The sequence below is a fragment of the Falco punctatus genome (assembly GCF_963210335.1).
Source record: "Falco punctatus genome assembly, chromosome: 14".
Classification (NCBI taxonomy): Eukaryota; Metazoa; Chordata; class Aves; order Falconiformes; family Falconidae; genus Falco; species Falco punctatus.
This window is the reverse complement of record NC_137594.1, coordinates 2,022,535-2,045,360: the sequence shown is the minus strand read 5'-3', so window position 1 is coordinate 2,045,360 and position 22,826 is coordinate 2,022,535. Positions and strand designations below refer to the sequence as shown.

The 22,826-nt window shown below is 48.8% G+C and overlaps 2 protein-coding genes across 10 annotated transcripts in view; one reads left to right on the top strand and one right to left on the bottom strand.

Annotated features, from left to right (window-relative positions):
* ANKRD11 (ankyrin repeat domain containing 11) overlaps positions 1–6,302 on the bottom strand; it is a 159,731-nt gene extending 153,429 nt beyond the window's left edge. For 3 of the 5 annotated variants that reach the window (XM_080364843.1, XM_080364841.1, XM_080364849.1), the window contains exon 1: positions 6,005–6,302. The gene's annotated coding sequence lies outside the window, so the exon portion shown is untranslated. Of the gene's footprint in view, positions 1–4,668; positions 5,094–6,004 lie in introns of those variants that run through there. The other 2 variants (XM_080364845.1, XM_080364847.1) reach the window with 1 other exon arrangement.
* A 301-nt stretch (positions 6,303–6,603) lies between these two features.
* Positions 6,604–22,826, top strand: part of SPG7 (SPG7 matrix AAA peptidase subunit, paraplegin) — a 42,075-nt gene continuing 25,852 nt past the window's right edge. The window contains exons 1-4 of one of the 5 annotated variants that reach the window (XM_080364854.1): positions 6,604–8,001; positions 11,488–11,592; positions 17,154–17,256; positions 18,604–18,693. In XM_080364854.1, the coding sequence (XP_080220980.1) occupies positions 7,852–8,001; positions 11,488–11,592; positions 17,154–17,256; positions 18,604–18,693 (448 nt within the window). In that variant the 5' untranslated portion in view covers positions 6,604–7,851. Of the gene's footprint in view, positions 8,002–11,487; positions 11,593–15,464; positions 15,761–16,071; positions 16,199–16,230; positions 16,340–17,153; positions 17,257–18,603; positions 18,694–22,826 lie in introns of those variants that run through there. The other 4 variants (XM_080364858.1, XM_080364855.1, XM_080364856.1 and 1 more) reach the window with 4 other exon arrangements.

Here is a 22,826-nt window from a genome sequence, read left to right as displayed (position 1 = left end):
ATGTTGTAACCTTTGCTTTACTAATACAAACACAATATGCAATCAATAGCTTGCTCCTGCCACTGCAATAATTTATAGTGGAAGATTTATTTTAAAAATACTCATCAGATCAGTTTGGTTTTCTTGGAGACAGGGGAAGAAAGGCTGCCTACAGATTTTCAGAGGATAAATAATTCAATGCATGAATGCCAAGGGCACTACTGCACACATCCATATGGCAGGGACAATGCAGACAGTAATATATGCTTCACATCACCACCCTGACAGTGACTTCAACCCTGACCTAGAAAAAAACATCACTTTCTTCTGGCTACAACAGCTAATTCACTCTCCATCACTGCTCCCCGTAACGCTAAGGACTACTGTACACTTTTTGTTTACTTTGGGGTAGTGGCTCCCAATTCCTCAGCCTTCACAGACTGCAATTTTAGCCTCCATTCACAACAGCTACACTGCAACGAGTGGAACAACTTATTCACATGATGAACTTAAGAAAATGAAAATCAACCAGAAAAGACACAGGTTTCAGAAATCCTCTTCAGGAGCTCACATCTTTTCACTACCAAAACCGAAAGGGACAGGAAAACCCAGGACAGTTTCTCATTCGTGAGGTCTGGCAAGACACCAGCGGTGCCCAGAAGAGCAGGCACAGAGGGCTGCTGACAGCCAGCACCCACCATCTGGGCTCCCACACCAAGCTTGATAGACATGGGACTTGGTAAGATCATGTTGAAGGTCGCAACAAGGCAGAAGGGGTAGGACCCAGTGCAGCCTCCCCTCCGCTCCTCCATGTCCCTCACAGTCAGCAAGCCTGCAGTCGCACTGGTTTCACGCTCCCAAAATTAACCACAGAGACACTACCTTGCCCCACTGTCCCATTTTCGTGGCAACTTGACAAACTTCTCTACATTCTACAGTTTGGAGAAAACATTAAAGAATCAAGAGGAAGAATTCTGGAGCCCAAAATACCTGATATAATTAACTGCACCTTCTAACAGGATTATTTCCTTTCCTGACCCCAATTACTCCTTCAGTTTATTAAAGAGAACTCATATACACAGAAATGTTAACACCCTGAAGAGTCACATAAACAGAAAAAAGTCTGAGGGCACCATTATAAACAGAGTTAATGGAACTCAGTGATTGGAAATGGATCTTGAAAGCTGTCAGATCAAAGCAAGATCTTTCTCGTGTAAGGACTGCATTACCCTTGGAGCCACAGAGCTAATACCATCTATAAAAATATTTCACTCAAATAAGTTAAGAACAGCAGCGTTTCATCTGTCAAAAGGTGCGAGGCTTTTATGGGATTAGCCATTCCACATACAGCATAAAAATTAGAACAGATTTTTAAAAGCCCTCAGCTTAGCTGACGGAGACTACACAGACCAACGTGTGTGCCTGCTTCCTTCGCACACTCTATACGCTGAACAGATTTTTCACTGCTATTAGCATTTAAGCTTCTTTTTATTTTTTTTATACACTTGTAAAAGATTACAAATTGGCATCACCTCTAACTAGCCACAGATGAAGCTAGCACCACCACCCAGACTCAGACGAATTAAAGACTTTTAAATACCCAACAGTTGCATGAGAAAATACAACAGAACACACCAGTTCTCACACAGGAAAGCTTGAAAATTCCAGGTACGATTGAAAACACTCAAAACCAGCCTCCAGACCATGGGCAGTGACAGCTTCCTACCCCTTTCACAGCAGAATACCAAAGACAGCATTTTGCCCAAGCATACTTTATTGAGGCTCTAGCTGCACAAACCCATACTGTTTAGGATGCTTGCGATTTCAAATAATTGACTACACAAGCTTTCCTTTATCATTTATGCGAGTATTTTTTTATGACCGTACATCAGTGGCATACAAATTACGTAACACTTGGCTGAGAATCCCAGTGCTCTGCGCCCTCAGAAAAAGCAGCTCCGTGCCGCTAATCTCTCTTGCAGGGAAAAAGAAAATATTTAAAAGCTGCATACAAATCACTCCTGTAAAGTGTTGTGCAGACTGTTTTAAATTAGATGGGGTAAAAATATATGCAAGTGTATCACGAAACACTAAAATCTTTGCTATGGAGACACAGTTTCTCTCCACAGCCTTTTACAACTGAAATACATACAATTCTCACTTATAATGGAGGTAGCAGACAGGCCACCTCTACCAGAGCCTCATCAAGGGAATACAATTAGAATAACAACCACCATGTATTTCCAGGTATTATTTGCTTTGCTGTCCTGAAAAGCAATAGTACCTGTCACCACTTGCTCTGTAGCTACCACCATTAAATCTTAATACTGAGGAAGAATTTCAATCCGTAAAGCAGACTGTCAAGCCTGAAATTCAGGTACTCCGCACGGAGGCAGGAAGAGGGGCTAACCTCGGAAGAAAGCAGTCACTCAGTAATTTTATAAAATGTAATTAACCAGCTCCGGTCCTGTGCATTTCGTTCCCTTGGAGAAGGATTTCTTCACCAAGTAATTAGACCGTCCCAGTTAAGACTCAAGTCACCACAGAACATATTTTCCCCAAAACAAACCCACATGCATGCTTTTAGAAGATTCAAGCACTACTTCAAAAAAACCTGCTGCTGTGTCTCCAAAGTTACTTAACGCTCTTCCTAGTTTTTGCCTTAGTCCCTGCAAGGATCTAAAACTAACTGAAACCAATACACCACTGTGGGAGCCCCCAAAATCCTGGGTTTATTCCCATACTTGAGACACTTCATTATCACAGAGTATCACCTTTTAATGTACAGAAAAGCAGGAGGTAAAAATCTTCATACTTCAAACACATGTCCAAAAGCCACAACTTAAAGACAAAGAATACAGATTAAACGCTGTAAAGATATACTTGTCAGGAACCTTCCTTTGAAGTGTCTGCAGGAAACACTGTCATCATGCAGCCATGTTACAATTACACAGTTAAAATAATCACCACCAGTTGTAAGCAGTCCATCTGGTTTACTGAAAAGGGAACACTGCTGCTACAGTATTGATTAACACGACTAGTCTTCACTGACCCTAGAGAAATACATTTGTCTGCTCTACTGAACAGCTGAAGAACACTGCACGACACTGCTCCGTTTTGTTTAGAAGCATATTTGGGGACTTAAGTCAATTAAAACATAAGTAGAAAATAAAATAATCTTAACAGGTTGTCTACCACACATGAAGGAAGAAATGAAGACCAGCACTTTGCTGGAGGGGGTTTTGTTCTGGTTTTTTTTTTTTTTTTTTATTTCTCTTCCCCCATCCAAAACCAACATTCATATTGGACAATCTGTATGTTTAAGTCTGAGAAAATGCTATTACAACATCGTAAAAACAAAGAGCAGCACATTAAAAAAAAATCAGTTCACCCTGAGCCATGTTTTTTATGAAATGGAGATACAGACAAGAGTTCATTTTTAAAAGCAGAAGCAGAACTGAATGGTAAAACCAACAGTGAAACACTAAACATAACATCTTCAGTTTCCAGCCTGTCAAAGCAGCTAACACTTACATGACCAGGGCTCCTATAATCACTATTTAGAACAGAAATGGGTGGGGGTGGGGGGGTGTGTGTGTGTGTAGTTGGGAACTAATCAAGTGGGAGGGCAGACATCAAAGGGCTTGTACACGCTCCAAACTCCAGTGCGGTGTTCGCTGCATGGGCAACTCAGTCTGCTGTGAATTTCGCAAACCAAACCCTTACCACTTACTCAGACAAGTCTGGAGGTGATGCAAGTCCCAGCTAGCCTAACAATACAGGTTCACAGCAAACTCCTCCAAAGCCCAGACCGCCCTTTGCCAGGTAGGACACAGACAAAATGTGCCCTGGCAAGTTTTATACCTTCCTGCACTACCTCCTTTAGGACTGACAAGGTCTCCCAGCAGCAGAGACCCGGAGCATCTCTTCATACAAAAAGCTGAGCTCCACAAACCCCAGACACGCCTAAGCAAGAGCAGGCACCAGGACAGACAGGCTAGCGCAGACAAGGCTTTGCTCTAGGGACAGAGACGCGAAGGCCGTGAGGGTAACTGTGCTACAGGAGCAGCTCGACCAGAGCCCTGAGCGCACACCCACGCAGTCACGGACCACCTCTCAGAGTGAGATCTTCCACTGACAGAGCATTCCCCATGGAAGGAAAACAGGTCACGCAGCTTCAGGGCGACGTTTCACAGGCATAACGAAATGAGGTGCCTAAGAGTTTCCCTGCTCCACGTAGCATTTTAAACCCTGCTCCTGCAAGCCACCACAACCCTTTAAAAGTGCTCCAATAACACACCTCTAATCTGCCAGTAAATCCATTCTGTAAAAATGCCAACTTTTTCTTTTTAATCAAGTCAAATATTTAGTTCCTGGTAGAGCACACACAAAAGAATGCACCAATGCCAGTTGAAAACATGCGAGAGTTAATCTTCTCCCCCTCCATGACTTCATGGAGTGGGGGTTTTCCACCACCACCACCCCCCAAAAGGAAATAATTGGAGCAATTACATAAAAACGTTCCATTATATGAAGAAACCAGAAAGAAAAATACATTTAACCCCAAGTTCCTTAATTTTATACAAATTTCAGCACAGCACACAGCCACTACAAAGCATTACATTGGCAAGATGTTTTCAGCTAAGTAACTCTGCCTACACAGGAAGAAAAAATAAAAACTGTCTATACCCAATTTCAGAAGTCATCTCAGGAGGGAATTTTGCTTCAAGAGCTGCCTGGAATTTGTTCTCTGCCTATAGGGCCATGTCCCCAGTGGTAAGAGAGTACTCTGTGTACAAAACCAGGAGGGGGGAGGAACCCTTTTCCTGCAACTGGATATCAAAACAGATCTCCAAGCTTAGAGTAGAAGCCAATCCGTAAACACACCGACTCTTGTGCCTCAATGAACAGGCCGATTTTCTCTCTGCACGCACACCCCCCTCGCAGGACAGCTGCTCTCTCTGGGAAAGGGCAGAGGGCATCAAGGGCTCAGCTCATCCCCGCTCCCTTCGAGGCGAGGGCTGGGGGAGAGCGGCGATTTGCCTTTCTAAACATGCAATCAATCTACCGGACTGGGGGAGGTTAATTCTGGACTGCAGAAGTGCAGCTGTTTTGGGCTGGGATTCTTTATTTTTTTTTCTCCCCCCCCCCCCCCCCCCCCCTTTGCTAAGGGGCAAAGGTGTCGAGCAGCCCCTCCCCGGCACACAAAGGCTCCTCGGAGGAGAAAAATACCAAGCAATTTAAAGATTAAACTAGAAAATAAATAAATAAACGGGGATCAGCCAGGCTGGCTGGCGGCAGCTCGGTTCAGCTCCATCCTCTGCGCACACACACGCAGGGCTAACGCCTACCCAGGGATGATGAAATGGGAAACGGAAATTACCATTTCAGACAACTTTTGGTATTGTTCCCCCAGCCAGCGCTCACCCCAACGTGCGCGCTGCCCACCCGCGCCCCCACACAGCCCGGCGGGGGCACGGGCCAAGGCCGCGACCCCGACCCACAGCCCCCTCTTCCTCCTGCCCGCGTTGCCCCCGCAAGCCCCCGAGCCCCGAAATATTTAACAGCCTCCGAGCTGTACCTGCAGCCCCCCAACCCCTCCTCACCACAGCCAGCCCCGTCCCTCCCGCTCCCCGCAGCCCCTTCCCACCGCCTGCCCCGCCAGGTCCCCTCCCCGCTCCCAGGGCTCCCCCGCGCTCCCCTCTCCACCCGCAGCCCCCCAAAGCCCTTCCTCGCTCCAAACGGCCCCTCATCTCCCTCACCATCACCGCCCCCCCCTCAAAACCCCTCGGCCTCACCCTCTGCACGTCGCTTTCTCCCCACAGCACGACCCCGTCCCGCCCTCTCCCCGCACCCCCCCTCAAACACACCCGCTGCCCCCTCTCTCGGCCCCTCCACTCCCCGCTGCCCCCCAGCCCCCGCCTAGGCCCCTCTCCCCGACCACCAGGCCGTAGTACCTCGCTCCCACCCCCGCCCGGGCCTCGCTCCTACGGGCACGGCCTCCCGCCCCCCCGCCGCCCCTTACCGGCGCTCCGGGCTCAGCGGGCCGAGGGCAGCCTCGCGGGGAAGCGAGGCCTGCGGCTCCGCCGGCCCCGCCGCATAGAGGAGGCGGCGGGGGGGGGGGAGGGGGGAGGAAGGGACTGCGGCGGCGGCGGCGGCGGCGCTGGGGGGCGGCGGCGGCGGCGCGGAACTAGCGGAGGGGGCGCGGGCAGTAGCGGCGGCGCCTCCCGGCCGCACGCTCCATGGCCCCGCCGCGCTCGGCCTCGGCCTCGGCTCGCAGCGCTGCCGCCCGCCCGCCCGATCGGCCACCGCTGAGACGCTGCCGCTGATTGGCCCGCCGCGTCGGCGCGCCCCATTGGCGGAACGCGGCCAGTGCCGCCGCGGGGGGGTGAGGGAGGGGGGCGGTGGAACTCGGCGCCGCAGCGCCCCCCCCAAGCCAAGCCCCGCCGCTGCGCGCGGGGGCCGACGGGAGCGGGGAGGCGGGGAGCGGCCGCCATTGGCCAACGTGTCCCGCGACGTGGCCGCTCATTGGCGAGCTCCTCAGAGGTCAGGAGTGTGGCGGTGCTTCCGGGGTGGGGTCTTCGTGCGTAGCGCTGGGCGCCGGGGCGGGACGCAGGGGGGGCGGGTTGGCTCTGCTCCCCCGGCGGTACGTGCGGGGTGCGGGACGCAGACTGTCCGCTGTCGTGCCACCCGCCCCGGCCTGCCAAGCGGCACGAACGGCGGCAGGTGGTGCAGGGTCGGTCCCGTGCTCTGTCCTCACCCTCTCTCTGGGAGGGCGGGCGATGCTTCCCCACCCCGGTGGACAGGCGCTTCGCTCGCGCCGCCCTCCCCACGCTTTTCCCCACCGGCTGCCGGGATTGCCCCGCTCCGGGCGGACAGTCCCGGGGTGCCGGCGCAGCCCAGGCGCTCCGTCGCTTCAGTGGTGGCACCTGCCGCGCCTCGGGTGCTGTCCCTTGTTTGTGCTCAGAGGCACCGCGAACGGGCGCTCCCCGGTTTGATGGAGGGTGCGGGGTCCGGTGCCTGGGCCGCTGGCGTCTGCGCACCGATACACTCGAAAGTCATCGTCGGGGTGAGGCACTGGCGGGGGGGCTATACCCTAAGGGCCAGGGGGGGCTCGAGGGGACGGTAAGTTACACGTTACTGAGCCGCTCGTCAGGAGGCACCGGGCGTTAATTTGGTGTTTACATCCAACTATCGGCTGTATCTGCATGGTGTGGCCGCAGCATGTGGATAGATGCTGCAATACAAATCGCTTCATGGTTTGTGGCCAAGTTCCTTAATTACGTCTTCATTAAAAGTTCTTGATGCTAAATGTTTGCTTTTACTTTCAGAAGGGGCTGTGTTAACGAGAAACTTCTCTTGGAAGTTACTGAGCTAAACCATTGTTCGTATGTCGCTGCCAGGGTCAGAGAGAGAATGGACCAGGCGGGTGGAGTTCCAGGCTGCCCTGGCTGGAGCTGCGGGTGCCGAGGCCTGGCTGTGGCACCGGCACCGGGGTTAGCGCAGCTCCCGCACCCTCCGGGGAGAAGGCGGCCAAGTGGGGCTTCACTGCCAGGCCTGGGTGGTCTCTACCGTACAGTAAAGGCGCATCAAAACAGGCCCTGCTCCCTCTTGGCCCTGGGACAGGTTGCTTCCTCCTGACCAGGCTGCCTTGGTTGTGCCTGGTTTGGTGGGGTTTTTAATCCTTTCATAATATCAATTTTTTGTGCTGTCTTTATTCACAGGGTTTCTTCTAAAACAACCAAACCCTTGGCTCTCCAAATGGGGTTGGCCGTTCTTGCTGGATAAGCCTTCTGCCTTTGTCCCACTGGGCTTGTGGAAGCAGCAGAAGTGCAGGCGTGCTTCTGCTGTGCCGTGCAGACAAGCAGCCACATGACGGCTCGGTTCCTGTACTTGAGAAAACACTGCTGGTGCCTGTCCTGGCTGGCTGCAGCGCTGCCTCCAGCCCCAGCGAGGCTGTCTTATCTGCTCCCAAGAGTCGCTGTGTTCCCACCTGTTAAACACATGCTCTCCAGCACTAAGGTAACTCCAAAAGTACCGGTAGATCCTGTTACTCACTGCCCATGCCTGAGCTCAGCACCACCCTTCTGCAGAATAGGAATGCTTATTGTATACCTTGTATTTCACACCACACATCTAGTGCCAGAGCCCCTTTGCATCATCAGGGTAAAACAAATGCTGCAGTATCCCCCAGGGAAGATGAAGTTTATGGGGTAGATCTTTACAGCAAGTACAAAATGGGGATAACATGCACTGCTCCTTGCCCAGACCAGGTGGCCAAGGTGCCCTGGTGTGGGTGGCAGCCGCCTGCACAGCTGTGTCACTGCGTTTTGTTTTGGTTGCTGAGGATGGAGAACCCTTGAGAGAGCAGCTCTACCAGTGACCTCATCGGTAATTGTTCTGTTTTTTTAAACCCCCTCTTCCAGGAGTGTGGTCCATAACTCTGATTGCTTTTTTGGCATTTGGCAGCCAAAAGGATTGTTCTCATGTGCCAGCAGTCCCCCAGGAAGAAAAATCCCTTTGCTGGGCTCAGTAGTGATGGAGGAGTGGCTCAGGAGCACGTGGACAACTTCAGTGTTAAATAACAGCATGAGAGAGATTTATTCTGAGCCTGTTAAGCTGGTCCTGTGTTCTACTTAGGCTTAGTCTTTTTATCTCTACCCATCTTCCTCTTCCATAAGACCTACTAAAACAGTCAAAAGAAAAGGTTCTTGGGGTAGGTTTTTTTTTTTGTCCTCCCTTCTATTAAGCTTCTTGTCTACCTTCACTGAAAACACTGCAAGTGTTTGCCAGTTTGGTTCCTCTGAGTAGATGAGAGGGGAAATATGTTTTCTTATTTCCTAAATATAGTTGGCTGTAACTGCTTCCGTGACAGCTTTGAATGTCATCCAGGTCAAAGATCCAGTGGTGGGGAAGAAGTTAAATCGTTTCTGTGTCATTCTGACCTTTTTCTATTTGAACACAACAGTGTGGACTATCAGCCTATTTCAGGGAGGGACATTAAAAGTGCTTGGTGAAAGAAAGTTAACAGTGGGAGTAGGAGGGGAGAATGGTTTCAGCTGGGGGTTGTTCTGCTGGTTTTCTAGGTGAGACTTCTGCAATGAGGACACTTACCCTGCTTGGTTTTTCTACGCTGGGATGGTTTTTGCTCCTTGCAACTTCATTGCAATTCTTAAGAGGAAATAAAACTATAGTTAATTGTTGAGAGCACCTTTATCCTTCACTAAAGGTTGCAAGCTCTCAAATCCCAAAATAAAACAAATACTCTGGTGCTGAGGAGGAAAGAGAACATTGCATGAGGGCAGAGAAATTAGGCCACTTGGGGAATATGCTTTCAGGCTTATTTCTGTTACAGCAAAAGAAAAGGACACTAACTTTGGGGAAAGAGCTCTGTGACCCTTTGGTCCTTGCTCTGTTACTCTTTTCCTCTCTAACTCTGGAGATGGCACCTGTGTCAGCTGCTCACCTGCTTTTGCAACCAGTAGGTAACCATCTCACTGCTTCAGCTGAGCTCCTGTGAAGCTGTACAGCAACTGTCTTGTGGTGGAAGGAACCATTATGTCACCCATAAGGTCAAAAATACCTGGTCTGCATTAATGTGGGTGCAGTTCTCTGCTGATTCAGCTCCTATCAGGATGCAAAGATGGGAATCTATTTTTAATAGATTAGTCAATGTGTGATTTATGACTGCTACAGTCACACATCAGGGTAAATCCTGTGTGACCAGTCAAGTGCCAACATCAAAGAGGCCAAGAGAATAAAACTTTAGAAGAACTTTGATTAGAAGAACCTTTACTTCAAGCTTGGCTCGTGTTTTAATTAATGTCATCTATTAACATTTTGAAGAAAGATGGTTTTGGCAAACAAAGCAGCCATTTAGAAAGGCAGCCATTTGGAAAGCCAGCAAGGAGTACAGCTGATGCTCTTGGTACTGCAGCAGAAACCTTCCTAACTCTGCACACAATCTCATTTTTCTTAAATAAAACTACTTTCAAGCCATCCTTGTATTTTTTTGCTGTTGTCATCGTTAAAGGACAACTTCAGTTCAAAACAAGCCCTTCTGCCTGTGATGCCATTAAGAAATAAAATATTGGGCTTTCACCTGCTTTATAATGAGGTGGTTGCTCACAGCTCTATGAGATGTGATTAAATAATAAGGCTAAACTAATGCAGCAGCTCACTTGTACCAAAACAGTATTCTTTTGAAAGTTTAAATCCTCGATGCAGCCCACTGTGTAATCAGCTGAGTCCCAGTGAAGCCCCAGGACCATACGCTGGGGTCAGGACAGGCAGAGGCAGCAAACCGGGAGCTGATTTCGCTCCCGTGCTACCCCATGCCCTTGGCCTGCACAGGCAGCAGTATTGATGGACCCCTCAAAGCTGTGAGCTGCTCTCATGGATAGTAAGTCTATTTAGATGGTTCCCTGCGAGACCTTATGCCTATGCGAACAGTAAGTCCATGGAGCATCCTGCATCCCTAAAGAAGGATGCTTTCTGAGGGCAGTGGTCCCCTGCTGCTGGGTAAATGCCTCATATATGATGTTCTAGGCGTGAACTCATGACAGTCCTGTTCTAATTACTGTTTTTACAATTTGTAATGACAGGCTTTAGGTTTCTAGGCTGCTTATGGATTTCAGAGGTGCAGTGACAGTTGCTCACTCGGAGCTTACTGACCTCCTCCAGTCTGCGAGGTTTGGAGATGACTTCAGCCACCTCCTGCACACAGATGGATTCCTGAGCGGCTCCTGAGCTTTGCACGCTTCAGCAGCTCTCCAGGGAACACACTCCCGTGGAGCAATCTGCTCATTCGTGGCCTTTGAGTCAGAAACAAGCTATTTGCCGCCTCCCTCTCTACCCCGGCAACTAAGCTGAGAGGTACCCAGGGCGTCAGTCCTTCTTGCGTGCATTTACTTTGCTTTTCTAGTAATTTGTAAGCCATGACTGGCAGACAGTTTGGTCACTGCTGCTATATGGCTGATACCCTGCGATCCCCTGCCTATAGCCATCTGTCACCTACCTATCTTAAAGTTAAATGCTCTGGTCTTTAGAGGCGACTCAGAGATAAAATTCTGTACCCCAGTGCTGTGTCCCAGTTATGCCTTAAGCTCGTGGGCTGCCTTGCCATGGGGTGTCCCCCTTGCACCCAGGGAGGAGCGGTTTAAGGGCCACGGTGTCCCCTGTGCGTGGAGGGGAGCAGGTCAAGAAGTGGGTCTGGCAAGGAAGCACTGGAACATGCAGCGATCCCAAGCTGTTCCTGGAGGAATAGGTGTGATGGTTTTGGGCTGGCTCACATAAAAGGCTGACTGCTGAACAGAGCTTTCCCTGGTAAGCAGTTTCACTGTGCTTGAGGGACAGATGTGTGGTCTTTTAAGCATGTGCTTTGTTCCTGAGCCTAAGGCTTTCCTAGGTGCTTGGCCTTGCTGTTCTGAAGGAAAGCATCTATCCCTTGACCTTGACTTGTCATCTGCAAAGACGTAATCTAAAAAAACCCCATCTGGTACGTGACAGAGATGCACGCTGCTGAGGGGTGCTGGAACACTCTGGGGCCTCCTACCCAGCGCCGGGCTGTGCATTTTTGTCCTGCCATGGAGGAGTCCTGGCTTACACTGCTGGGTGAGTAACAGAGCAATTTTTCATCTTTCAGAAAGTCTGAATTTACCTTCTAGCAGCTTCAGCTCTCAATTTAATCCTTTGATTCATTATTGATGTGAAGTCTGTGGATGACACAGCAGCCACCTGATTCTAGGTATCCATTCACTCGGTTTGCTGTTTTGAAATGAGTCTGAGCTAAGCTGGGGGACGGACAGCATCCTGCAAAGAGCTTCCTGAGACCTGGGGGGGCAAGAACAAGGGCAGCAAGGCTGTCTTACAGGGAGCGTGGAAATAGGAGATGTGAATTCTCAGACCTAGCAGAGCAGTGTTGGCTGTGGAAACTGATTACTCCTGGCCTGAAAAATACAAGACGGGGCAGCTAATGCTGCTTCCTGCTCCTAACCTGCTCAGGAGATAAACCAGGGATTTCAGATTCCAATCCAGCACCTTTCCCCAGTAGTAAATACACGTGGCATTGCTGAGTGATGTCACGGCTGGAGCACATCCCAGCGAGGCCAAGCCTGGATCAGGTTATATCTGTCTTCTCTGAATATTGGCTTACTCCCAAAGGAGCATATTGCAGTCCAAGGGCAGCAACTGAAGCCACCTTTCCCAAGGTCATCTCTCGCACACACAGAGGACAGCATTCGCTTCCACGTACGCAGCACAGCCTCAGCCGTCCACGCAAAAGTCACAGTGCAGCCATAGCAGTTGCTGACTGCATGTAGGGCAAAACCTCTTGACACTCCGTTCTGGCATCACTTTGTGTCGCCACCAGCAAGGCAAGGATCCCCAGCCCTCCTTCCTGGTGCTTCATCATCTGGTTGCCTTTGAGGCACAGTGTGAAAGGAAGAATAGGAATTGCGTCAACTCCAGCTATGTGGCACGTCTGTAAATAACCAGTCCTCATAGTTCAGTACAGTTTTGTCACACCAAGGCCTGCATCTTGTGTCTGGGAGTGTCACAGCAAGAGTCCAGCTGGCCTACAGACCTGAAAAGCTGCTTGTTTTCAGTCAGTGAGCCCGCCCAGACTCAGCTGTGGGTGGTCATCTGTGCTAGAGTTTGGACCCATTCAGCTCTCATTGCCCTCCACCATTAAATGGGTGTGAGGTTGTCTTCACTGAAGCTGGAGCAAACCTAAGGCAGGCATAATGGAACGCACTTGGTGCTCTCTCAGGACAGCCCGGCAGAAGTCTGTAAAGTCCTGTGTTAAGCAAACTGCACTGCTTCACTTCTAATCGGGCTGTAATTCTATTTAAATGATGCAACTCTTTAAAAATAGATCAGGTCTAATTAGCAACAGGTCTAATCAGAAGATGGATGAAACCAAGGTGTGATGTGCCTTGAGTGAAGCAGAGGTAGGGATGCACGTGGTGTTGGTACCCTGCAGTGATTGGGGGTACTGGGGGGCCCCACTGCCCCATGGTTCCTGGTGCATCCTGTTTCCCCACTGAAACTACTGCACTTCTCTGCGTCTGTGTTACAGGGAGCCTCCCCCAACAGTCAGCACTTCCAAAAGAGCCGTTTCCTCCTCCAAACAGCTGGAGTGTATGTAACCCCCCACCATGGATACCTCTGCAGGGTGGGTGAAGATGTGACACTCAGCTCTGCAGCAGTGTGGGTCGGCATAGAACAGAGGGCTTGTGCTGTGCCCGTGTTTGTGCTGAGCCAGAGCTTTTTCCACTGTCCTTCACTGGTCTAGTCACTTAGAGCCACCGCAGCTCTGCAGCACCCATTTCACCTCTAGCTTTGTGCATACCTGTGTTGGACCTGGGCTCCTTGTAGCCTCAAAGGGGCCAGCCTTGGGTTTCACAGCCTCCAGTCTCAGCCAGGACAAGGGGCAGAGATCCCTCCCCAGGCAGAGCAGGTGCCAGTGACTCTCTTTACAGACAGCGCGCATGCTAGAAGAGCCCACGTGGCCAGCATGGAGTGGAGGCAGGTAGCAGTGCACGCCACACTGCATCTCCCTGGGCAGCTCAGCCAATCTGGCTGTGCCGGGTGGTATCTGTGGGGTGGAGGAGCCACTGGTGTCTCCACAGCCAGCTGTCACATCCCTACTGCGACACTGCAAGCTATGACCAGCCAATATGGATTAATTGCAACCAGTTTAATTTTGTGTCTGTAAATTAAGCTGTTTGACGATTAAGCCAGTGATACAAAGAGACTTCCAGGAGTGAGGAGGACATTAACATGCTAATAGACCTTGCTGGTAGAAGGTTTACTTAGACACATCCCAGGGGGCAGATGACAATTAACATCCTAAGAGACTCTTAGAAAGAGGATGGTAATTCAGACCTGCTGGGAAGGGAGATATTTATTATTATTTTATGTAGCCCTGCAACCTCCCATTCAAGAATGCCTGAGATTCTTTAGGACAGGTAAGTTAGGAGAACCAACAACAGTGACAATAGCTAAAAGTTGTTCTGAAGCCACCTGAGGGGAGAGACATGGACAGGAGGGAGGGAGAAAAAGCTGCAGAAACCATTCTGGTCAGGCAGACAGGAGAAAAGAAAGAAACATGACTTCTTGAAGGCACATCAAAGGAAGCAGGCTAGAGAGATCAGATCTGCAGGCCTTGCAAACAGAATATTAATTTCAGCAGAGCAAGAAGGGTGTAACTGTGGCAGGAGGCAGATGATGTTTGCTCTGAAATGCCTTCCTGCCCCAAAGAAATACTTGGCAGAGGACTTTGAGCCTACCCACTCTGCTGTTCACTAGTGCAAAATAGGAAGAGATTACACAAGATTTAGGATCAGGGACTTAAAATACAATGACCTTTGTGGTGTCTGTACATAGGGAACTTAACACTACTCATAACCTTGACACGCTCTGGTGCAATGCTTAAGGGGGGGGGGTTCCACCACTGTGAGAACCGCACACGTGCACCAACATGCATGCAGACCATCAGTCGCATTGTAGTTTGGCTGCTGTGAGCTGTCAAACACATTGTAACGGTTTTTCCACAGAAAATAGGCCACGGGAGCCAGCTAACCTGCATGACAAAGAGCAAACATATAAATGTATATACATTTGTTCACTCATTTTACTTCTGAGTGTGCTTGTTAATTCATCATGCTCAGCTGCTGGTACTAAATGCTGTTTTCTATCAGCTAATTCATACCTTGAGCTATCAGAAGGGGAGTCTTCCTCAGCAACAGCTGCAAAGGGAGGGAGCTGGTCTCTCTGTTGACTCCAAGATTGCAAAGGTTGTTTCTTCCCTCTTTTCCCAGATGTTACAATTATGTGGGACGTGACATTAAGAGTAATAAAAATCCCACAGTGGAGCTAGTTAACGTACTCACACCCTGAGACCCAGCATGGCCTGCTTTCCTAGTGCCATGCCTCCACAGCAATGGCGGGTGGCAGCAGCCTCTACTCTCTCCTGTGCCTGCAGGAACCTGCTCGCTCCTGCCAGGTGTTTGTTCTCCTCCTGCCTAAATCTGTTGGGGCAGCGAAGATAGGGCTGGCCGAGGCTGGGCTGGGGGGCTGCCTGCACTGCAGGGCCTGGACAAGGCCTAGCTGGGTTGTGGGAATCGGCTACTCCAGGGGACCTGGGCAGGCAGCCGTGGCCTGGGGCTCGTCTGCAGGAGGCAGCCCGCCTTGGGGGGCCGGCGAAGGCCAGGCCGCAGGATCCCGGCTGGGCCCCGGCCAAAGCAGAGCCGAGGGACGTGCCCCACCGAGGCCGGGCCGCGGGGCCCCGGGCTGGGCTGGGCCTTGGCCCGGGCCTCAGGAGAGGGGCCGGCGGCCGCCGAGAGCGGGATTCCCCGTTGCCGCAGTAACCGGCCGGGCCGGGCCGGCAGCCCCCGCGCGGCTGGGGGCGGGGCCGACGGACGCCGACGGTTGCCCCCGCCATCTTGAGGCATGGCAGTGCCGCCGCTGCCGGCCCCTTTCCAACATGGCCGCGTGCTCTTCACCGGGCACTTCCGTCCCCGCTGAGGCCTCTGGCTCCCGGCGCGGCGGCGAACGCAGCTGCCCGCGGGCGCGGCCCTCCCCTCAGCGACCCCTCGGCGCTCGCTAGCAGCTGCCGCCCTCCGGGCGGAGCGGGACGCTCGGGCGGCTGATGGCGCTGCAGCGGCTGCTGCTGCTCCGGGGCTGCTGGCGGCGGCCTGCCCCGCCGCTCGCCCCGGCCTGGGCCTGGGCCGGCCCGCGGCCCAGCGGCCGTCCCCTCGGCGCGGGACGCGGCCTGCAGGTAACGGGGCGGCGGGGGGGCCCGCGGAGCGGCGGGGGCCGGCCTCGGGGCGGGGCTCCGCCTCCCCGGTACGCGGCGGAGGGCGCAGCGCCGAGCAGCGGCGGGGGCCGCCGGCCTGGGCGGGCGGGGAGGCCTTGCGGGCTGCTGGGGCCCGGCGCCGCCGCCTCACGAAGCCCTGCGCCTCCTCGGTGGCCTCCCGCCGCCCGCCCGGGCGCTGACCGGGCCGCGTCCCCCCAGGGAGCAGGCGAACGGGGTGGGAGGCTCACGGCCCCGGCGGCTTTGCGTTTAAACGGCCTCTTGCTTCGAGACAGGGCTTCCCGTGGGAGGTGTCGCCGGTTGGGCCATGCCCAAGGTCCATCGCTTCAGTGCTACGTTGCAGTACCTTGGGGGGTACCAGCGGTACCAGGCTGTCGTAAGCTAGATAATCTTGATTAAAGGGTGTGTTTCTAACCTTTTTCCTGCTTGGTTCTTTGCGTCTCGTGGATATAAGCACCCACCGTCTCGGTGTGTGCCACAGATGCGTGTTCCCCATTTGCTGGTATGGCAGGGCCCTCCCAGCACAGCCCCTTCATGCAGAAGGTAAGGGTCTTGTTTAAACGAGGCCTCCAACGTGATTTCAGTCTTCTTTGTGGTTTTCTTCAGGGCAGGGAAAAAGCACTGGCTGCCCAAGTAGGCGATGGAGGAAAAACAGTTGTAGGACTGCTTTGTGAATCATGCCAGGTTTTCCTGTGATCAGTTTAAGCTAGTTCCGTTCTAGAAAGTACTAATCCCAAGAGGGAGCCGTCTCGGGCCACCACAAGCTGTCACTGCCTAGCAAACCAGAAGAAAAGGGTGAGGGATTTCAGCAGTCAGTGTTCCTGGCTGGTGTGCTGCACAGAAATTTGTGCTTTTGCAGTAGAGGGGTGGTGAGACAGAGAAGGGCCAAGACTTGTGTTCGGTGAAAGTGTTAGTACGCGTTAGTTCAGATGTTGTGAATTGGCCTTTAAATGTGAATATCAACTGCAGGATTATTGCTGCATTGCCACAGGTAAATAGCTGTGTTGTCCTTACTGCCACGCAGTAGGGTTACAAAGTAGTAGTCCTTAAGATTTCCTGTTGTGGGAGGGTATCTTTATGTTGTAAGAAATTACTTCCAACATCTTTAGAATGAAGAACGGAGGTACAGGGAGGAAAAAAAATAAAATTTTCAAGTGTCAGTATGTTTCTATTTATGCATGTGCTTTCTTTGAACTGGGTTATAAACAATATTTTCAAATTCTTGTGGCAAGTGCACAGCACAAGCAGGTCCTGCAGCTTACCCACAATATTTTCACATGTAGAAATCTTAGTCTCATGACATGCAGAAAGGTTACAATAGCTGTCTCTTTTTTTATTTTTTTTTTTTTTCCCTCAGAGCCTTCTGTCGCAAACACTTTTCCCCCCACGTCAAGGTCTCAGTGGAGTCCTGGGGAAACAACATATAATTCAAGATCCAGTCAGGCTTTGGAATCTCTTAGGTGAGTCCCAAAGACCAACCGTACAGGTGGAGGAGGGGAAAAGGTAGTACTTAGTAAGAGTATTGACTTTTTCTTACCTTCACTGTGTGTGTTTCTGAAACTGAAATAAACCCACCCGTTCTGTTCTTGGCTTTGGAGCTGTGTGCATTTTGCAGGGGTTCTAGGTTTTTTTTGTTTGGTGACAGGGATGAACAATGGCACCTTTCCACAAGAAGCTCAGCATGATTAAGTAAGCACTTGAGTCATTAGACCTAAAAGCTAATTTAAAAACTGCAGACTTTAAAGTAGAGAATCTTTCTCTGCCTCATTAGCAAAGCCTAAGACGAAAATGTCGTTCACCTTGGTCAGAAATCATGTCATATGACCTTGTTGAAAACCTTGCACTGGAACAAGTTGAAAGTGTATGTTAGGAAATGTTATTTGAATTCTTAGAGCAAAAGTTCAGCAAGGTAAAATAAAGGAAATTATTGTTCTTGCTACCCTCTTCAAATTGGAAAGACAAGTTTGCTGATGCCTTTGAGATTTGAATGAAAGTTGTCACAGCTGTTCTGGCCAGTGTGGGCCTGGTGAGCTTGGGCTGCTTTACCTTTGAGAGGATTTTTTTTTAAGTTAATATAACAGTATATGCATAATCTTTCAGATGGCAGTGAATCTTCTAGTAGAATTAGCAGTGGACAAGCAGCCCAGTTTCTGGGCTTATTCCCCTTTCTGGAGCCTTTCTCGAAAGACCATGGGAAATGGAAGCTGCTGTTGTCAAGACAGTTGTCTTGCTTCTGAACTTTTTGCATTTTCCTGGTGCAGAAAGCCTTTGTTTATTGTTTTATAGCAGCAACTGTGAGTCTTACTGTTTGTAGCCTTACTCTCTTGGCTTTTGTTAAGAGTATCCTAACAGCATTTACTGAGAAACCTGCATTTAACTCCAGTACGTATATTTCCTTAATAAGCATTTACAATTCCTAGTCTGAGGCTGTTCTTAACTGATCATACCAGTGTTAACTATGGCTATACCTTGGAAAACATCTACGTGTTTCAGCATTGAATAAATTTCTCCAGATAATTTTTCTTTGCTTCATTAAAATAATCTCTGAAAAAAGCCGTATTTTGGTGGGATTGTCGAAAAATTTATATTATATAAGGAAACTGAGGGAGTCTGTCCCTCCCATTACTCCCTGTGGTGAGCCTGTCCCATTTCCTTGCTACACAAAGGAAGCTGTGCGCTTCAGTGGATGTGGAGCTTAGCTTTCCATGCATTTGGAGCTTGCGTGTATTTCTGCCATCCTCTGTCCCCCTCTCTCACTGTCTCCTGAGGTCCTCTGGCAATAACTACTTAACTGTGTTTGCCTGCAGGTAGCACTTACTATTTTACTACTTCAAGCTCTCGGGGGAGTAACCAGAAGAATGGAGGACTCAAAAAGAAATCTCCGCAGGAGGACGAGGGTATGTATGTGTCAAGAAGATACTTAGTGAAACCATGTGTGTGAGTGAGGGGTAAGTGTAGACAGCATGGAAGGTCCACCGTACTGCTTCAATCTCTGCTACTGTAAACCTGTAAATTACCACCTCTACAAGCCTGTGTCTAAGAACAAGTTTGAAGGGGTATTTTGGCTTACATGAGGCAATAACGAGGTTCAAGACTGATCATGAAACTGATTCTTTCTGTCCCACTTTGCATCCTATGCAAATAACTTCATTGATGTTTACCTTAAGTTTTGCCGCTTTTTGTAAAGGGGAACAGTAGTATCAATCAAGTTTGGCTTAGAAGGTTTTGGTGTAAAGTATTTTGACTTAATAAAGTTGTATTAACTAAATTCTGTTCTTTAAGCTGGATTCTGTTTATGGGTTGTTTTGGGGGTTTTTTTTTCATTTACCCACACTGTGGATGTGTCTCTACTTCTAGTGGTATACAGAGCTCAAAGTTAAAAATTGATTCCTTCAAGAATTCTTAGGTGTGTTACTAATGGCACTTGCTCAGAATTTTTCTCGTATTTTTTTAAAATCAATCTTCCTAGATACTGGTTTTTTGCATGTCTTATACTGCCTAAACCCCAGGTATTCTGCTGTATGGGACTTTTTGAAAATGAGTTTTATCTCACTAAATGTGTTCTGGAACCTAGGGACCTATGTGGTGTGCCAGATGATGTTGAGAATTAGAGGATTGCCCTCTCTTTACCTTAAACTTAAGGAGATGAGGGATTTAATGACAAAAATGGGAGGTGCGGGGTGCAGCGGAATACTTCTAGTGTACTAGACAAAAACCTTGCATAACTTCTGACAGGCGGGGTTCTGAGCCTTGTAGGAGGTACTTTTATCATGTACCAGTAGGTTTTCACCAAACATTTTTCAAATACGAGTGGATTTGTGGGTCTTGGTATTGTTGTCAACTTTCTGCTATTTGTAGATTGACAACATCTGCATTCCATTTAAAAAGTGTAATTTGACTCTTCCACTTCTGCAAAGAAAATTCTTTGCTTATTTGTGAGTACATTCCTCCTGAGAACTGAAGTGCATGCAAAGATTTTCTAGGTTCTAGATAAGCATCTTTTCAGACTCTCTGGTGTAGATTTTTAGCTGTGAAGCTGTACAGGTGATTGGCATGTCCTGTATCTGCTGGCCTGGTGGGGCAGTTCAAGAAAGGTGTCAGAAGTGGCCCAAGTGAAGATCTCATTCTTCCGTCTTGTCTTGTCAGTAATGCTTGTGGAAGAGCTGATAATTTCCTTCATTTTATGACGTTAGGTGATGCTTGCAGGGGCTGGTAATGTCTTGAGTGGGTTCATGGATGTCTGCTGTGCTGCTTGTTTCCTGGACCTTTGAGTGAGGGCTAAACCTGTAGATGGAGGGCTCCAGCCTCTGTACTGTGAGTTGGAAGGCATTTAACATCATGCTTGTCACACAGATCATAATAGATTTTTATGAATTATATGATAAACTTTTGCCTAATGTCATCAAATAATGTGATAGCTTGGCTTTTCCTTTGTTGTGCTTAAACATAATGGTCAAATCCTCTTGGACTAACAAACTTTTGAAGTAAAAGCAGTCAGCTCCTGCTGACTTTTAGCCTGACTCATGTCATTGCAGTCTCTTTAAGGCAAGAGCAGTCCCTTTGCCTGCTTGATCCATTTAACTGGGTTGAAGTCTTCAATGGGGATGCGAGTGCAGGTATCACAAGACTCCTGGTTAAACAAGTCAGAGCTTAGAGGTTGGGGCCCTTGGTGTTTGCAAGACTGCACAGGGTGACTGTGAGCACAGCGCCTTGAAGTATTGTAGCTGTTAAAATTAGTAAACAGTAACATGCCGTTTTCAGTGGCCTCTTTTCTCCTGTGATTAATGGATAGCTTGACTTTGGGAGGTGGAATGCTACCCCATGTCTCCAGGGGAATACTTGTCTCTGCAGTAATTATTAAAAAGAACTCTTCGAACTGTCACTGCAGCCCTTGCAAGATTTTAATCAGAGAGTTCAGATTTGGGGTTAATGGCAAATCATTGCTTCATGGAGGCTTTTTGAGACTGAAAAGCTGGAAGTATTCCCACAGCTGTTACTTGCCAGTGTCACATCCAGTTACTGGTTCTCATTTACTGAATATTGTGGGGTAGCTTATGGTGCAACATGAATGTTGTACTATAAAGATAGTCACACTTTACGTAAGCTTAGAAATAGATTGATTTTGTCCTTGATTAAATGCAGAGTAGAGGAAAGCTTTGCATTGCCTTCTAGCTTTCTAGAAATGGTGTTTTTTCCTGAAGTTATTCAGCTGCAGGTTGACAAGTAGGTCCTAGACAAGTCTAACTCCTAGAAACCGGAGAGAATGTTTGTGCCGAGATACCTAATGGCCAGCTTTTACCTTGTGGTGATCTTTTTGTGACCATATCCTCAGTTATATGTGCTTTAGAACATATTATATGCCTCCTCACTTTGTGTCAAATTTAATACAGAAAAGTGCTTTTGCAATAGTTGACTCTCACATCTCCAAGGCACTTGCATAGCAATAGATGGACTTTCTATCAATACTCACTTTCTAGAGTAGTTTCTTTTCTTTAGAGAATCTTTTTTATCTAGAACATGCTCAGCTTTTCAGGGTGTTGCCCAGAATAAGGCCTCTACCATACTGTATTTTAATTTTCTTTAATAAGACTATAGTCGATGTCATCCCGCAGCTTTGTGATGAATTGCTTTGTTCTAATAAAGCTGGATCTAGCAGATAACGCAGAAGTGAAGAGATGGTATCAAAGAACAAAGTGGATGGGCTGGACGCAGTGTCTGAGCTTGTCACTGTCTTTTGAAATTATGGCGTTATCTGAAAAGCTGCATTGTTTCTATTTAGGAACAAGCCTTTCCTGTTAAATGTGGACCAGAGCTGGGAAACAAGTGAAAAATGATGCTGCGTATCTGAAGGACAGAGTACTTTTTTTAGCATCTGCCTGGGTCATATGTTTGTCCCTTGGTTTTGTTGCAGTGTGTGTAGGGTTTAATTGGTGGCTAGTGATAAATGCTAGTGTCAGAACATTTGTTATGAATTTGCAAATAAATCGAATCTGGGCTGCTGCAGGCAGATGCATTAGCAGTCCAGTGGCACAGAATTAATTTATTTCTGGGTGTAGAATAGTATTTATGTATGCCATGTTGATGTTAAATTGTATATCAAGAACAAGTGCTAAATTATATATTGAGAACCTCCACGTATGACTGGAAAGAGGAGGAGATATTTATTGTCATCTTAACTCAAACACTAGCTAGCAGCTGACATTGAACTGTGCTGTGGCAGTCCTTTGCAGACCACAGAATTTTAAATTTGCTGACGCAGTGCAAAAAAACGTTGGGAGTCTGAAAAAAAGGCTTGATGGCAAATAGTTGAAGTAAACCATCCCTTTTTCTCATCGCTTCAGTATGCCAGTAGTACAGTAAAGGCAGGGGGAAGCACATCTAGCACAGCAATGCCTCTAATACAGATCCTTAATGTGGACAAATTATCAGACCTTTTTAAACATGAAGTTAGTTGTAAGCATGGGAGAAAATCTGCGCGATTTTAAGACAGTAAGATTGATTTGCAGTGTATTTATACGCATAGGAAAGCTGCATATCATGTCTCTTGTGCTATTTCAGGTTTACTGCAAATGCAGATGTTTTCTTAGGTAGTTGAAATGTTGTTGGTCTCATGACACAGGGTGCCAGCAGGTCAGGAGCTCACTGGCAAGCAATTATCTCTTATAATACTGTGTTATGTGATTTACCAGTGACACTATGACTGGCTTTACTCACTCCTAATATTTTCCAGTGGATGTGCTAGCAACAACCTGAGGACGAGGCAGTGTAGAAGCATGTTTTGTAAAAGTGGCCTATAGTCATTCTTGAGTTTGATTTTTGGCAGCAAGGGGTCCGATGGCTTTATTTGACCTATATTCATATTAGGCCAGGCAAGTGAGATAGTCTTTTGTTTTAGAACAGATGACGTTTGGTGGGATTATAATGGGTCTAGTGGACTGTGACCATCTGAAGCCTCCTGCACCAGGATTAGACTGCCTTAGAAAAAGGAAATGCTGACCAGAGCAAAAGATGTCTGAGATTGCTGTCTGTC